Raw genomic sequence first — 15,810 nt, forward strand, 5'->3', positions numbered from 1 at the left:
GTGTTGTGGAGTGGGGTGTTATGGAATTGCATAGAGAGTTATTGAGTGGTTTTGAGTAGACTAGCACCGAGTGGAGTGTCGTGGAGTAGCATAGAGTGTTATGGTGTGTCGGGGAGGGGAGTTGAATGTTGTAGAGTGGAGTGTCGTGGAGTAGCATAGAGTGTTATGGTGTGGAGGGGAGGGGAGTGGAGTGTTGTAGAGTGGAGTGTCGTGGAGTAGCATAGAGTGTTATGGTGTGTCGGGGAGGGGAGTTGAGTGTTGTAGAGTGGAGTGGCGTAGAATGTGTTGCTTAGAGTGGAGCAGAGTGTTGTAGGGTGGAGTAGATTTTCTTAGAGTGGAGTGGCATGAAGTGCAGTAGTGTAGAGTGCAATGGCATAGAGTGGCTTAGAGTGAAGTGGCATAGAGTTTCAGAGTGGAGTGGCGTAGAATGACATACTGGACTGGCGTAGTGATTCGTAAAATAGAGTTGAGGAAAGGGGCATGTAGTGACATAGAGGGAGTTGCGTAGAGCATCGTAAAGTGGAGTAGTGGCATAGAGTGGAGTAAAGTGTCGGAGTTGATTGGAGTTTAGTGGAGTAGAGCGTCATAGAGTGGCCTAGAGTGAAGTAGCATAAAGCACAGTGGTGCAGAGTAGATTGGCGTAGAGTGCAGTGGTACAGTGCATTAGTTTTGAGTAAAGTGGCGTAGAGTGGCTCATTGTAGATTGATATGGTGTAGAGTGGCATTGAGTGGATTGTTTCAGAGTAGAGTGAAGTGGTGCTGGGCAAAGTGGAGTGGTGCATGATAGAGTGCAGAGGTGTAGAGTGCAGTGGCATAGAGTGGAGTGGCGTGCAGAGTAGATTAGCATGGCGTAGAGTGCATTGTCATGGAGATGAGTGCTGCAAGTAGAGTGCAGTGGCGCAGAGTAGGGAGAGTTCAGTGGCAGAGAGTGCATTCTTGCACAGTAGGGTGTCTTACTGTGCAGTGGTGTAGAGGGAATTGGTGTATAGTTGTAGAGTAGAGTCTGTAGAGAGCAGTGGCTTACAGTACACTGGTGCAGAGTAAAATAGTGGCGTAAAGCGCAATGGTGTAGAGTGGGGTAGCGTGCATTGGCCTACAGAGCTGTAGAGAGCAGTGGCGTACGACGTGCAAAAGTAGAATGGAGTGGCATAGAGCGCAATGGTGTAGAGTGGCGTAGCAGCGTAGAGCTCAGTGGCTCAGATTGCAGTCTTGCAGAGTAGAGTGTCTTAGAGTGCAGTGTGTAGAGTGCATTTTCTTAGGGTGCATTGGTGTAGACTGCAGTTGCATAGAGTAGAGCATGGCTAAAACTCATTGGCAAAATCAATAGCTCTTGCATAGGCGAGACCTGTTGGCTTTGCCAATGTTTGTTGCTCCATGACATCCTCCTTTTTAGGTCGAGCCTGGGCAGCGCATGCGCTGCTCTGCGAGGCATACTGTATTAGAGTATGCACTTGAAGCTCCGCCCATATTTTTCATTGGCTTGTGTCTTTGTTCTTTGTAAATGCTGGCTTCTGATTTGGTAATCGGCTTATTAGTCCCTCCTTAGTACTTCCTTGTCATTTGTAGCCACCTATTAGTACTGGCCCTTTTACTTCTGTTGTTAGACTGTCTGTTATTTTAGTCTCTAACCACTATTTCTTTGGTGAGTTTGGCTTACTGCAGACACAAGGTGCTTTGCAGCAACATTCAGTGTGCCAGCAGCATTCAGTGCGCCGTGTGCGCTTTCACTTTCAAAGCAACTGGGACAATGGCGGCCGCTTCCAGTTGCGCAACACCCATTGGGCTCAAAGCCCCCCCTGTAGTGTGTGTCTGCCCGGGCTGAGAAAGCTTCCCGGGCACACACACAGACAGTTTTTGAGCTGCTGTAGGCTGGCTGGCCTGGAGTCCGTCTTATTGCAGCCGCACCCGTGTACTTCACAGGTCTTTAAAAGACCATTTACTTGTTAACGAGGCTTTGTGTTTTTTCACCCCTTCTTAGAGCCCCTGTATCTTCACTCTGCCTATTGCTGGAAGAATTAGCCCCCTCTGACATTTTTATTAGCACCCGCCACCCGAAATTTGGCTCTAGTTGCGCCTCTGGCCGCTTCTTTGTAATGCCGTAGGTCTACCATTTAGGAGACTTTGAGCTATTGGCATTATAAAATAAAATAGCTTAAACTCTTGCAAATGCAACACCTATTGCTTTCCAAATATTTTTTGGGAGGGTTAACAAGCGCTCCGTGCTGCACTTGAACTTAATAGAAGCCACACCCCTTTCTGTAGATGCGGCTCGTCAAAAGAAAGGGACGGGGCTTCTTTTGAGTGCAAGCGCAGCTTGGGGCGCATGGAAATAAACAATATTTGGAATTCAATAGGTCTCGCATTGACGAGAATTTAAGCTATTGGCATTCAGAATGCCAATAGCTCAAAGTCTCGTAAATGCGAGACCTATTGCATTGCAAATGCTTGTTTGGTCTGGCAGGAGTGTGTGGCTGTCTTTTGAACCTGTTGTTTCCAATTCTTTAAAATATACACAGTGAGCTTTGACTCCTCTCCTCCCAGAGGAGTGGACCCCTCTCACCTGACGCTGTTGGATGCTTGGTGCATCATTCCACCTCTCAGGAAGCGCTTGCTTTGCAATGCAAGAGGGGCGGCGCTACATCCCAAGTAGGCTGCATCATCACTCGTTGCATTGTTTAGCTCCTGGATGCAGCCTGTTCAGCAGGCATGTGTTGCATGTTTCAGTGCAGCTGACTGTGTTAATGTTTTAATCAGGACTCGGAATGCAAGCCAGGCCTACTGACGCTGGCAGCGCCCGTTACCTCACGGATTCAACACTTCTGTGGCCTTTGAATGGCATGCAGCACCTAAAAAGTGCAGTGCATAAATGCACAGGTGCTTCTGGTTTCTCTTGCAAGCAGGGGAGGTCAGCTTTTGCGAACCTCCATCGACACATTTTCAGTGCAGTAGCAAGACCGGATTGCATCTTATTCTGCCATAGTGGGCTCCTCTGCGGGTTGGCCTCTTTCACAGCCACGGACATTGTCAGGCACAGTTCCACTTTGAGCAGGAAGGAAGGATTCGGATTGGCACACTGGTTGGGACAGAGCATAATCATTGTACCCTCCCCACAAGTGGACTCCGGCCTGTGTGCTGCCTCCAGAAGGACCCAGCAGCAGACCACGGGGACATTGACCCCTATGGGATGTCTGTTAGCTGGATGGGATTTTCGGCCCTTTCAGTTGCCTCTGCAGAGGAGTTTTAAATGGGACTGTTCTTATCAGCAGCCTTTCAAACAGGAGACTGCCCATGATCAAAGGTCATCTTTTTACTAACTCATCTAACGGTCCGCCAGACCTAATAGCAGCTCGCGCAGGTAGAAGGTTCACTTAACGCCTCCAAAGCCCTGATTTACCTAACTGTTCCTCAGACTGCAAGGTAAGTTATGCAGGGCTAGAGCAAGGGATTGTGATTGAAAAGTCGGTGTTCTACCAGCGCCCTGTGTGATCTTGCTGTGCCGCGGAGTTGCCGGAATGTTCACCCTCTCCGAGGTGGGCGCTGAGGGCCTGGAGCTAAGAGCAGGGGATGGGCTAGAGCGCGGTATAGGCCCCATGGTGCATTCAATGCGAGGCAGCCGTCTGAAACCACCTCCGGCCATACTTCACTTGGTAAGGGTGCCATGGTATTAAAGCGCAGATTGGCACAAGTAGTAACTGTGAATAACAGGGACGTTTTTCACTGCGGGTTTCTGAATGTCATCAGAGACCAGGAGAGCGAAACTGGAGTGGTCTATGATGCCACCGAGAACCCCGAGGTGACTGCTCAAATCCACATCATAAATAAAAATACCAGACCTACTGCCACCTTCCCGGATACCCTTCTCCACTCCCCGCCTCATCCCAGCCCTTTTCCGTGCCTCTGCTGGAGTCGGAAGCGCGCTCACGGCAGCTGTGAGAGCAGCCTGTCAGCACGGATGGTTTTGTCCTTGCAGCGCAGTTATGCAGAGGTGACGTGCATAAGAACGTATGGGAACTCTGATCAGTGCCATATTGGGGGGAGGGGGGTCCTCGCATGTGGGAGCGAGGCAATAAGTATGGGGACTGTTTCGGGTAGGGGAGTAGGTGACTGAAGCAGGCACATCACACTGCCGGCGTTTCTCGCGCCCCTCGGCTCTTTGCCATTCCCCCGCCACGCTTGGGTGTCTATAGAGCCGGGTGACCCGGATAAACAAAGGAGGAGGGAGCGCCCCCCCTGTGACGTCACAGCAGTGGATAATCGCTTTGGTTTCACACTGCTGTGACGTCACCACAGTGAAATAACAGATTTCAAAATGGGTAATCGCAATAGAGGCTTCTGTGAAGCTATATGTAACATAACGGCATTTACCCATGTTATGCAAAACATGTATTTCAAGTAGATGGGTTGGGCACCGGAGTTGCAGAATTGGCGGGTGGGGGGCGCTGAAGGGTTGTGGTTGGGATGCAGACCTGTTTTTGAGAAGTTTACTGCCGCCTTTCTCGTGATGCCCGGCGCATTGTTATCTGTACTGGGTCAATCAGCGCAGAGGCCTTCGACTGGTGCCAGCGGCTCAGGGGGAGTCTTAAATTATGCGCAGCTGCAGAGTGCACGGAGACGGTCCTTCATGGCGGAAACAGCAGCAAGTCCCTTCTCCTGCTCTTCACCTACGGCGCACCGTCAGGCCCCTCCACGCAGTAGTTCCGGCATTGACGCAGGGACTTTAATATGTAAAAAAAAAATAATGTTTTGCAACATAGAAATAAAGCAAATCAATTGTGCATTATTGCTTCGTCTTTTATAAAGCGAAAAGAAGCAAGCAGGCTTTTCCCCAAAACTGAACCAGGCCCGTTACTTAAAGATTTTGCACGCTGGTAAAAATGCAGAGCAAACTAGTTTGCTCTATTTTTGCCTCATACGTAGTATGGAACGGAGTAAACCAAATGCATTCTGTATTTTTAAGTGGGAGCGATCAGTCTGCCATTGAGGGAGGATTAGGTTTGCTAAATCAGTTCCTTGCTTAGGAAACAGAGTAAAATCATTTTTCCTGAGACCAAACTTTCCAAATCGAGGCCCTGCAGACCAGAAGCACAAGGCACAGCACCCGCATTTTACAACTCTACTACGGGCTGGCTCTAGAAACTGTAATATTGCAATATATCACGGGTCACCAGGGGTATATTAAGCCATAACTCTAACGGTGCCCCATGCCATGTAGGGGACCTTTAACCGTAGATGCAGCACGTTTAACATCGGGGCAAAGCTTCAGGGGAGTTTGGGGTGTCCCCCCCCCCCCCCTCCCCTCCCTAAAAATGCATTTTGTAGTAAATAGTTAGAAACAAGTGCTTTCAGCCTGGTATGGTGAAGTGTCAGTCGGATTTCAACTGGGAGTTGTACAGAAACACAGATAAAAGCACACACAGTCCCCCTCTCATCTGCTTTAAATAATGTTGGGTCATTTGAAAAATATTGCTTTATAAACTCCTAGCAACGTGCACCACCTCATAAGCCCCCCTCACACCCTGCTTCTCATATAATGTATTTTCACAAGCTATACCAGCGTGATTGTTGGGAAATCTGAAGTTGACACCCCAGAAGTGACGGAGTGGAGCCACATACAGGTGCCACTCCTGCGCACCCGTCAGTTTTCCTTCACACGCCTTCGAATGTGTACCCGGAGCGCCGCTCCTGTTTTTGTCAGTTCGACAAGTTTTTTTAAAGCTGAATTGCAATGTGCAACAGAGCAGTGTCCCCACCTAAAAGTACAAGATTCAAAGTATGCTGTGACTGCTGTAAGCAGATGCTGGTGATGGACATGCGCGAGGGGTGCCTCTGATGTTTGGGCACGACTCCCAACCATGTTGAGGAATGTGCCCTCATGTCCTGGAAGGCGATGTGGGACTCTGTGGAGCAGTTGTACGTCACCAAAAATCAAAAAAAGCCACACAAGTCCTGCTATAAATCGAGGGCACATACCTGTTCATTCTCTCCTGCCTATCCCACAACAAGTCCTCTTCATGGTCAAAGTCATCCAGCAAAGCGGACAGCAGGACTCTGCCTTATCCCGCCACTATCTACAGAGAAGTTGCAAGAGCATCAAGACGCCACTCAATGTTGCTCCTGATCTCCGATTGAGGAGTCAATCACACAATTGGACCTAATTTGTCCTGAGATTCCTTGGCTTTCATTACGCTGCAGCAGTTCGAGTCATTTAAGAAGTCCACACTGCATATTTTTGTCACTCTTCTGACTCTTTGGTGAACCTTCTGGTTGCCACATGTGGATCCCTCCTTGGTGCCATTTGAGCCTCTGGAACCCGCCTTGGGCTCCACAGTGGTTCCTGTTACAACTTCCATTCCAGGTCCAAGACCTGCACGGTCCCTTTTTTTTTTGTTAACGCCTGTTTCACCAGATCCTCTGCTGATTCTGTTGTCCGACCCTGAGCCAAATCCATTTCAATACTGATTGAGGTTGCGATCTGACCCCACTCCAGCGTGCATACTTGGTTCACATACAATTGGAGTCGGACAAAACACTCCCTCGACCACGGAGCCATCCTCAGCTGCTCGACCAGCTTTTCAGTTCCTGACCAGAGTTTGCGCCACTTGGAGGTGATAATAAGAGGATGCATTTTCCCCCATATAATGATGTGGACAGTTTACTCATGGATTTGCAACAGGTCATTTGGCTTGATACGTCCCCTGATACAGGATTGATTTCTCCCCTTGGGTCACCAGTGGAGGAGAGTGCTCCCTTTATTGCTATCAGGCATTCTGCTGAGGTCCTGTACACACAGCTTACGTTTCTTAAAACAAATTAAATGTGCTTACTGAAGTTTTTCCGCTGGGCAATTTCTTCTGAGCCTTTAATACTGCTTAATGAAGCCCTAACCAACAGCCTATTGGTCACTTGCTCTAAACCTTGCTTGTGAACAAGAGGGTGGCGTGACACAACAGACCAGTGCCTGGTAACCCTGATTTTCTTTTGCAGCATCCTACTGTTGAGAGTTTGGTTGTCCAGTAGTCCACCTGCGAGGTGAATCCTAATTCATTCCCCACAACCCTGCCCCCTACCAAGTACAGGAAGTCTAAAAGAATGGAGAGGCCTGAGAAACTTTTGTTTTCTTCACCCAGCCCAATCTTGAAGTCGGGCAATGCCAGTTGTCTATTAGGCTAGCAGCATGTTGCAGGAGGGCCTATTAGAGTTCAAGGCCTTCTTAACTCAGACCATTCAGAATGGTCAGGAAGCAGCCGAGTATGTGATTCGGGCTGGCCTGGATACTACAGATTGTTTGGGATGATCAGTCGGCACTAGCATGGTGCTCCGTCGCCAGTCAGTATGAGATCCACAGGGTTTTCTGAAGATGTACAGGCATCCCTCATGGATATGCCTTTTGAAGGATCCTGCTTTTTGGCAAAAATGTTGATTTTGCCCCTCAAGCGCTTGAAAGAAGGCCAGGGCATGGCATCCTCTTTGGGATTTCAGATCCCTGCCAGACAGTTATGTTCTATTCTGGGGATACTCTTACAAAAACTTGAGAGGGACCCTTTCTAATCCAAAGGAATAGGGTTCAATCAGAAACAACAAAAGAATGTCCTTTGGAAATTACTTAAACACCCCTTATCAACTCAGTCACTCAAAGCCACTTGCACACAATATTGAGGGTTATTGCTACTGACCAAAAGAAACAGTGTGTTAACACATCAGATGTTATGGCAAATTTATAAAAACAATTTATGAAAAAAATATGTTGACTAATTTAAAAACAGTTCATGTACAATACATTGTATATACTAGTGACAAAATCAGAATAAAAATACACATAAGGTTGCAACAACTTAAATCACAAAAATACAAAACTTTACGAGAGTAAGAGTAAAAAGACACTACTCTTTGTCATTAAACACCATATCCATATAGTGAATCTTAAAGATGAACCCTGATGAGTAACATCAAATTTTGATGGATTTATGGTATGCGGGCATCAACGCGTTTCGATGGTTGCCTGACTTAGATCATCTTTATCAAGACTGAATGTATACACTCTCTTGGTTATTGATATATCTAAAACAAAAAATACAACCATTATAAATAAATGTATATATATTTTTTTAAAACCTATATAAAAAACAAACAGAGCAGACATACCATATATCCGTCTAAAGAGTTATTTTCACCTTAGTGTACATAACATTTTTTCACAGCGCATTGTTATGAATTAAAAAAACACTACTGTTTGTTGTGAAAATGCTGTAGAAATGGAGGGTATTTGTGAGGATTTATCAGTCATAACCCAGCCCCTCATATTGCAGGGGCCAAGACACTTTATATTAGGAAACAGTGGACGTCTTCTCACCTTCAAATCGATCAGTACACCAAAATAAGGGGTTCTGTTTGGAGGGGCTTTTTTTGCAGATAATGAATCCTGCTCCCGTTATCAGCGTGTATATTTGGTATTTTCGACCTGAATAAAAACCACATGAGCAGCTGTAGGAGTACACCTCACTTTATCATGCATATTTGCTACCTTTTTCCTTCAAGGCAGACCACCCTACATTATATGGAGGGTATGAACAGCGCTCACCTTTATAAAGTATTTGAGATATGCTGCAGTCTAAGCCAAGTCCATTCCTACAGGCCCAGAATACTTCAGTTAAATGATCTGAATTGGAGAGATATGGGCCATGAATGAATGCTCTGCCTCCCTATTGCTCAGTACTCTATTAAGTTATTAATTAAACGACTTGTTGTTGGCATACTGATAGATTCTTACGTACCTCTTCATGAAACTGATGCTTACATCAATTGCCAGCATCAACCAATGATGTTGGAATTGTATATTTAAAAGGATTACTTGATTTAACATCCTTTGTTCACCCTCCGTTCGGAAGTTGGTTTTTTTGGGAAGAGTTGTGGCGCCACAGCCAGGGCGACTGACTCCGGAATCTGGGGATCGAACCGTGATCCCCAGCAGCGCCGGCGGCAGATTAGCCCAGCACCATGTGATTTATTCTTCCCGACGGCCCCCAGCGCTGTTCTCGCTTTACAAATGTGAATTATTATTATTATTTTTTAAACTAAAAAGCAATATTAAAAAAGAAAAAGTACGGAATAAAAATTTAGCAGAGCTAAAATGTATTGCCTTCCACTAATCCTATCATGCACTTTTTCTATTGACTAAAATTGTAGTACTCATGAGCTCATCTCTCGACTCTCGCAATAGGGAGATAATTCCCATGTGGGGATACATAACATTCTTTATTCGAATTCTCAATTTTCTAAGTGAATTACTATCATAATCGAAAAAAGGGCAACCTTGAAACTATCGCCTGATTATATACTTTAGGTCTAACTGGCGTGTATTTACTTCCAGTTGTTATTTAGCCGGAGTACCCAATCCCAACGTGTCCCTTTTGTACAAGATAAGCTTATAACCAATGCCTAACTTATAACCCGCTGACTCGCCGAGCTTTTCTTCATTACTTACTTTGTGAAAGCTGGTGTTTTCTTACGTCCGTACCATTCTGGGTCTAAATCGCTCTCGACCTACGGGCTTCTTATACTTCCGCTACCTCAGGTCAAAGGGCACATCTCAACTTTAAAAAAAAAAAAATTGTTTCTTTCAAAAAGACAAAAACGTTACCCTTTTTGAACGAGTGTTAATATACACGCAAATTTTACTATTTCTGCCATCTTTGAGTGATTTACTTTAACATAACGATAACCCCTATATGCAAATTCGACTGTTTCGGACATCTTTCAGTGTTTATCTTTAACATTACAATGACCCATATGCGCAAGTTCAACTGTTTAGGCCCTCTTTAAGTGTATGTCTTTAACATAACGATGACCCCTATGTCCAATCTATGTCGTTACCAGTAAATGCAAGATGACCTCATGGGCACTTATTGCTAAAAATGAAAAAAATGAAGAAAAAAAATGGATCTTTTTTTGGTACAAGGGCTCTTACTATTAGCTTTCTGAACAAACTTCTTCGTGAAGTTCTTATAAAGAAGCCACTGTTGATATACACCCCAAATACATTCTTTTACTCTAACGGGTGCAGTTCTATGTTTCGTAAGACTTTTCTGGGGATACTCCAAAGGTTTGACGTATAGAAACGCCAACCCCCCCTTCCAGCGGTGCAGGAACCTCAGCCCTTTCATGGCTTCAGACTGGGATCAGGCAGGCATGTCACCGGAGCAAAGATCTTCCCACTCCCCTCCAGCATCACCCCTAAACTGTTTTAGTTTGCCCATTGCGGCATACAACCAAACCCGTATGAGGCATGGTCCGACATTTTCCTAATGGGTGTCAGTCCATCATATCTGACCAATAGGTCATTCTGATTGTTCTATGCCCTTCTGTTGCGTTCCAGACCCACCACAGCTTACGCCCACATCAGAGCAGCTGTCAGGAGCGTCGATCTGTCTTACTGAAAGAGATATGAACTCTACTGTCCAAAAGTGCCATCAAGAGGTTGTCAGTCTGCGAAATAGAGAAGGGTTGTTACTCTTGCTATATTCCTGTGCTGAGCAAGGATGGGGCCTCCATTCTAGTTTAGATCTTCACCTTCTGAATACCTTTCTGTGGAAGAACAAATTCAAAAGGGTCACGCAGGACCACGTTCTGTCTGCCCTGGATTCGAGTGATCGGATGGTAGTCTAGGACCTGCAGGACACATACTTTCATGTGGCCTGTCCTGCAGTCCAACAGGAGCCTTTTCAGTTTGCTTTGCTCCCCTTTGGCCTTGTCAATGCCTCTCCGTTTTTTATAAAATTGCTGGTCACCACTCATCTTTGGAGGTTGGGGATTCCAGTTTTTACCTACCTAAATTACAGTTTGTTGAAGGTGGGTTCACCACAGTCAGTCGCAGAGCACCTCCACACAATACCTCCTGAAATCGCTAGGGTTCCTTATCAACGAGCAGAAATTACACTTTACTCCTTTGTCCTTTGCTGTGGCTTCCTTTTATGGGAACAGTTCTGGACACTGCAGTTCAGGACCTTTCCTCTGTCACAAAGAGTCCACTTGGGCTATCATCCCAATGGTTCAGCCTTGGTCCTGGATCTGGATCTTGGTTAGAGTAGCTCTGAGGCTTCTTGTCCTCCTGCATTTGCTTGTTGACTTCAACAGGTGCTTAGGCGGGTTCTGTATTAAGATTTGGGCCATCAACCAGGGAAATCTGTCAGAGCCCATCCACGTTTCAGAGGGACTGCACACAATCTGCAGTGATGGTTACTTAACCTGACCAGCATCAGATCCCTCTCCCTTCCCCACCCAGAGATGAGTGTTGACACGTGTCACTGCTGGGCTGGGGATGTCATCTTGAAGCGGTGGTGATCAGAGAACTCCGGTCTCTGGCAAAACCTGGCTCCCCATAAATCTGTTAGAACTGAGGGCTGTCCACTTGGCTTTAGAGGCCTTCCTGCCATCCATCAATTGAAGGCTGCTGTTGGTTCTCGGGCTCCCACACTGCAGGGTGGAGTGGGGTCCTGTGCCAGAAGGCACCATGCCTTTGGAGTTGGCTGGAGCGTCAGGGCATCTCCCTAATCGTGCATCATCTGATGGGATCTTGAAACACCGGGGTGGGCGAGCTCAGCTGGTGATGCCTGGAAGATCATGAATGGCCGTTGCAACCCCCGGGTGGCACGGGAAGTCTTCTGACAGTGGGGAGAACACTGGCTGGATATTTTCATCACTGTCGAACAAGCAGTGTCAAAATGTTTGCATGCTGAAGTTCCCAAGAACGCTCTTTGTAGGAAACGCGTTCAGGCTAGAGTGGTTCACAGGACTCTTGTACACCTTTCCGCCTCTCCTGCTTCAGCGTTCTGAAGTAGATCAGGAACGACTAAGCCCAAGTCATCCTAGTGGCTCCGAACAGGGCCAGGAGAGTTTAGTACGTGGAACTTCTGAGCATGAGCATCTGCCCTCTGATCAGGCTCCCACTTCAGGAGGCGCGTCTGTCACAGGAGTAGGACAGGGTTCTGCACTGAACCTGAGCAATCTACACCCCCATGTGTGGAGATTGAGCGGCAGCAGTTGACTGCATTCAATCTACCACCTGAGGATGTGGATGACATCCTCGAGACCAAGGGCCCCTCTACAAATGACATTTATGCCGAGTGCTGCGACAAATTAGTGGAGTCCTCAACACAGACCCCTTACCAGCAAAACTGTTGGATGTTTTATTGTGTTTGTATTTGGTTGGTCCTGCAGTCAACACTATTAAAGGCTATTTGTCGGCCTGTTCAACCTTTTTGCTTTTGTCGGACCAACCATACTTGTTCCCTCCCAAACCTTTTGCGATTCCACAGTGGGATATTAATTTGGTCTGGACGTTCTTCTTGCTCCCCCTTCGAGCCCATGCATAGATGCTAGTTGCGTCTTCTAACTCTTAAAACTGTCTTCCTAATCAATGTTGTTGCATTAGTGAGCTTTTAGCTGCCTCTGGCAGCGGCCCTCTATCACCTTTCCCCCCCAACAAACTGGTGTTGAGTGGCAGGGCAGCTTTTTTGCTGAAAGTTCACTCTATTTTACATTGTGCAATTCATCACCCTATCAATGTTCTTTGCTGCACCTCACACCTCGAAAGAGGAAGAGAGACTTAATCGACTCATCCCTCTAAAAAGCCCTAAGCTTTTGCATTGATCACACCAAAGATGATCAGGTGAAAGATCAGCTTTTTATAGGGTTTTCGGGAGAAAATTATTGCAAGAGACTACAGAAATGGACTCTGTCAAGGTAAATAGTCCTCTGCATTAAGATCTGCTGCACATTGGCCATGATAATGTGTAGGAACAAATTCAAAGATAATTCTAATAGAGAGGACATTAATAATCTCTATTGCTGGGTGTCACTATCCCAAACAACCTATATTGGTTTAATTCCAAAATCACAAGTAGACACCAATTCCAAATATCAGATGTTGTTTATCAGGCAAACCAACATTTAAATGCATAAACGAAACATCACAACTTATTAATGTACATAAAGAAAAAAAATAAACTTATTTTCTCTTCCACACCAAATCACTTTTAAATATTAATGGCTGCAATATTCAGTAGTCCTTACGGAGGGTAGTCCAGTACTGATATGCACAGGAGAGAACAACATCTGGTACTTGGTATTGGTGTCTGCTCGTGAGTTCAGAATTTAACTGATATAGGTTGGTTGGGATTGTGATACCTAGCAATAGAGATTCATTAATGTCTTCTCTGTTAGAATTATATTTGAATTTGTTCCCAAACATTACTTTATATATATATTTGCTTTACCTTTGGCCCAGGTGTGGTGGGATCAATAGGGCAAACACACCTAGATTTTGGAGCTCATTGGCCATGAAGCATCTATCAGAAGGACTGAAGGCTCATGCCATCAGTGCCAAGGCTGCTACCGCTGCATTGGCATGCGGTGTGGTTGTTCTTGACATCTCTCAGGCTGTGACATGGGCGTCAGTGCACATGTTCACAAAGCATCACAGCCTTGATAGCCAGCTCGAGCGGGAAGGGCATTTTGCCTGTTAGGTCCTGCAGGAATTTCTGGTCTGAGTCTACTCTACAGAGCCCCCACCTTGGGATCTGTTCTAAAGGTGAGAAATCTGTGGTTTTAAATACCAGGAGAACAAATACTTACCTTCATTAATGTTGTTTCTGGTGTTTACTCTGTCTAATCACAGATTCATCGCTGCCCTTTCACCTCCTCATTTTGTAGAATGGTCTGATTTTACCATATTGAAAGGTTTCTTTTCATTGGTACCGCCCATTTTTTGTGCTCTGCGTTAAGAGGCAAATAAAGAGTCAAGCAAGGACCTGACATCAGCGTGCAGGAGTGGCGCCTATATGCAGCTCCGCTCCATCACTTCTGGGTTAGAACGATGTGAACGCGGAGCCACCTAGCGGTGCGGGGGATACACTAAAGGTGAGGAATCTGTGGTTAGGTAGAGTATCCACCAGTCAGCGCGTTACTGTAGGTAAGTAGCTTGCTCTTTTAGCTAGTCTTGACTTTTCAGCCAACTGCACTGAGCATGGTGGGACTTATTTCCTCACTGGTTTTCTGCCTATAGACTTCTTACGCCCAGCATGTTTAAGGTTACCAAAAAAAAAAAAGGGTGATGCATAAATGACATTAAGGTGACATGGGACCAGTTGACAGCCATGTATGTTTCAGAAGTCAATTCAGCTTCACAGGTCAACATTGTTATCTGTCCACAGGGTGCCTGCTGAGAGCCTGCAGAAGAGCCCTTCACTATGGCGTGGAAGCTTCTCATCTGTCTGTGTGTGTGTCTGCTGGGGGAGCACTTGAGTGGTCACCTGCTGCCCCCTAATGCCACTGGAGTTAATGATGGATCGCCAGCGTCTGGGAGCGATGCCCTCGATGTTGCTGAAGTTGGTGATGGACCACCTCCCTCTGACAGAGTTGCTCCTTATGGCCAGGCCGATGAACGTGCGAGGTTGGCCAAGGCTCTGCTGGACTCCATTTATAGAAGTTTTCCTACCCTGAGGCTTTCTCAGGCCACGGGAGGCCTGTCCTGCCAAGAGCTGTCATTAGTTGTGAGCCGGTCGGAGCATCTTGAGCTCTCTAGAGACCTTGTGGATATTGCCCTTGCCCTTGCTCTGACTGGAATGGGGTGTCGCAAAGAAGCAGAACTGCATATCCTGCAGCTTTATGAAAATCTTGGTGTTGGTGAAGTCAGTCATATTTTCCTTGAAATAATGAATTATACAGTTGCTGATTCTAAGCCTTTAGGCACACCCTTGGTCCATCGTTCATTTGGTGCTCCATTCACTGAGAATCAGGCAGATGCAGGAAAAGTTGCTGCTTTGCTCTTTAATATGGACCAGATAGCAGCCCCTTTTCGGGGATCTGAATCCCAACCTTTGACCCATCATTGTGTCAAACTCACTAAGGTAAGTGGTTTGCTCCTGGTGGGCTTAGCCAGCAGCCACCATGATTCCTGGGAGGAGGCAGCCAGTATGTGCCGCAGGCTAAGAGAGTTATGTGCTGGAGTATCCACCAATGCTACCAATGACTTTCAAGTCCTCAGGAGAGAGGGCAGCTACTTTGTGCCATATCCTGGTGCTAGTTCCTGGTTGCACCTCTGCAAGGGTGCCCACCACTCACTGCGACGACGCTCTCCACCTGTGCATTGTTACGATCAGCGGGAGCAAGAAGTCCATGGTGTAATTCAGTGGATGCCCCTGGCTAGCACCTACTACAACTTGGGCACCTCAATGTACTACGCAGCCCAGAATTGCACTGAACTTGCCACGGAGCGGGCATGGGATGCTGTCCTTGACCTGGGCTATGATGCTGTGGTAGCACTGACTGGAGGCGCCACAGGCTTTGTAGGGTTTGGAGTGGCTGCCAGTTTGAAACCAGGAGTAAAAGCTGGTGTGCAAGCGGTTATAGATTACATTAAGCGAACAAACTTAAGCGATCAATGAGAAACAAACCCTGCTGGGCCAAAGGGGAATCAGTGTGCCAATCCCCATTATTTGTTCATACCCATCCTGGCATGGACATCCAAAGTTATACTGTATCATTAAAGGTGTATGATCCCGAAATAAGTAAAGTCTGTTTGATTCCTACAGTCATATGAAACTTGCACATCTTCCAGCCATACAGTTTACTAAGTTTTTATACCTGTTTCCTTTTGTATAGTTCCTTTCTACACTATCGCCATTACAATAGGGTGTAGGAGAGTAGGATCTGCTTCTTATAGTTACCCCCACTTTTTGCTGATGTTTCACTGTTTTTCGACTTTAGTCTGGCTGGGGCCCTGCTAACCAGGACCCCAGCCTGGCTGCTTCCTCT

At 46.4% G+C, this 15,810-nt stretch overlaps 1 protein-coding gene across 1 annotated transcript; it reads left to right on the forward strand.

Moving 5' to 3' along the window:
- Positions 1-3,268: 3,268 nt before the first annotated feature.
- Positions 3,269-15,560, forward strand: APOF (apolipoprotein F). Its single transcript, XM_085600894.1, has 2 exons — positions 3,269-3,417; positions 14,208-15,560. The coding sequence occupies exon 2, from the start codon at positions 14,244-14,246 to the stop codon at positions 15,438-15,440; it is 1,197 nt and encodes a 398-aa protein (XP_085457020.1). The 5' UTR covers positions 3,269-3,417; positions 14,208-14,243; the 3' UTR covers positions 15,441-15,560.
- Positions 15,561-15,810: the final 250 nt, after the last annotated feature.

The sequence above is a fragment of the Triturus cristatus genome, chromosome 4_2 (assembly GCF_964204655.1).
Source record: "Triturus cristatus chromosome 4_2, aTriCri1.1, whole genome shotgun sequence".
Classification (NCBI taxonomy): domain Eukaryota; kingdom Metazoa; phylum Chordata; class Amphibia; order Caudata; family Salamandridae; genus Triturus; species Triturus cristatus.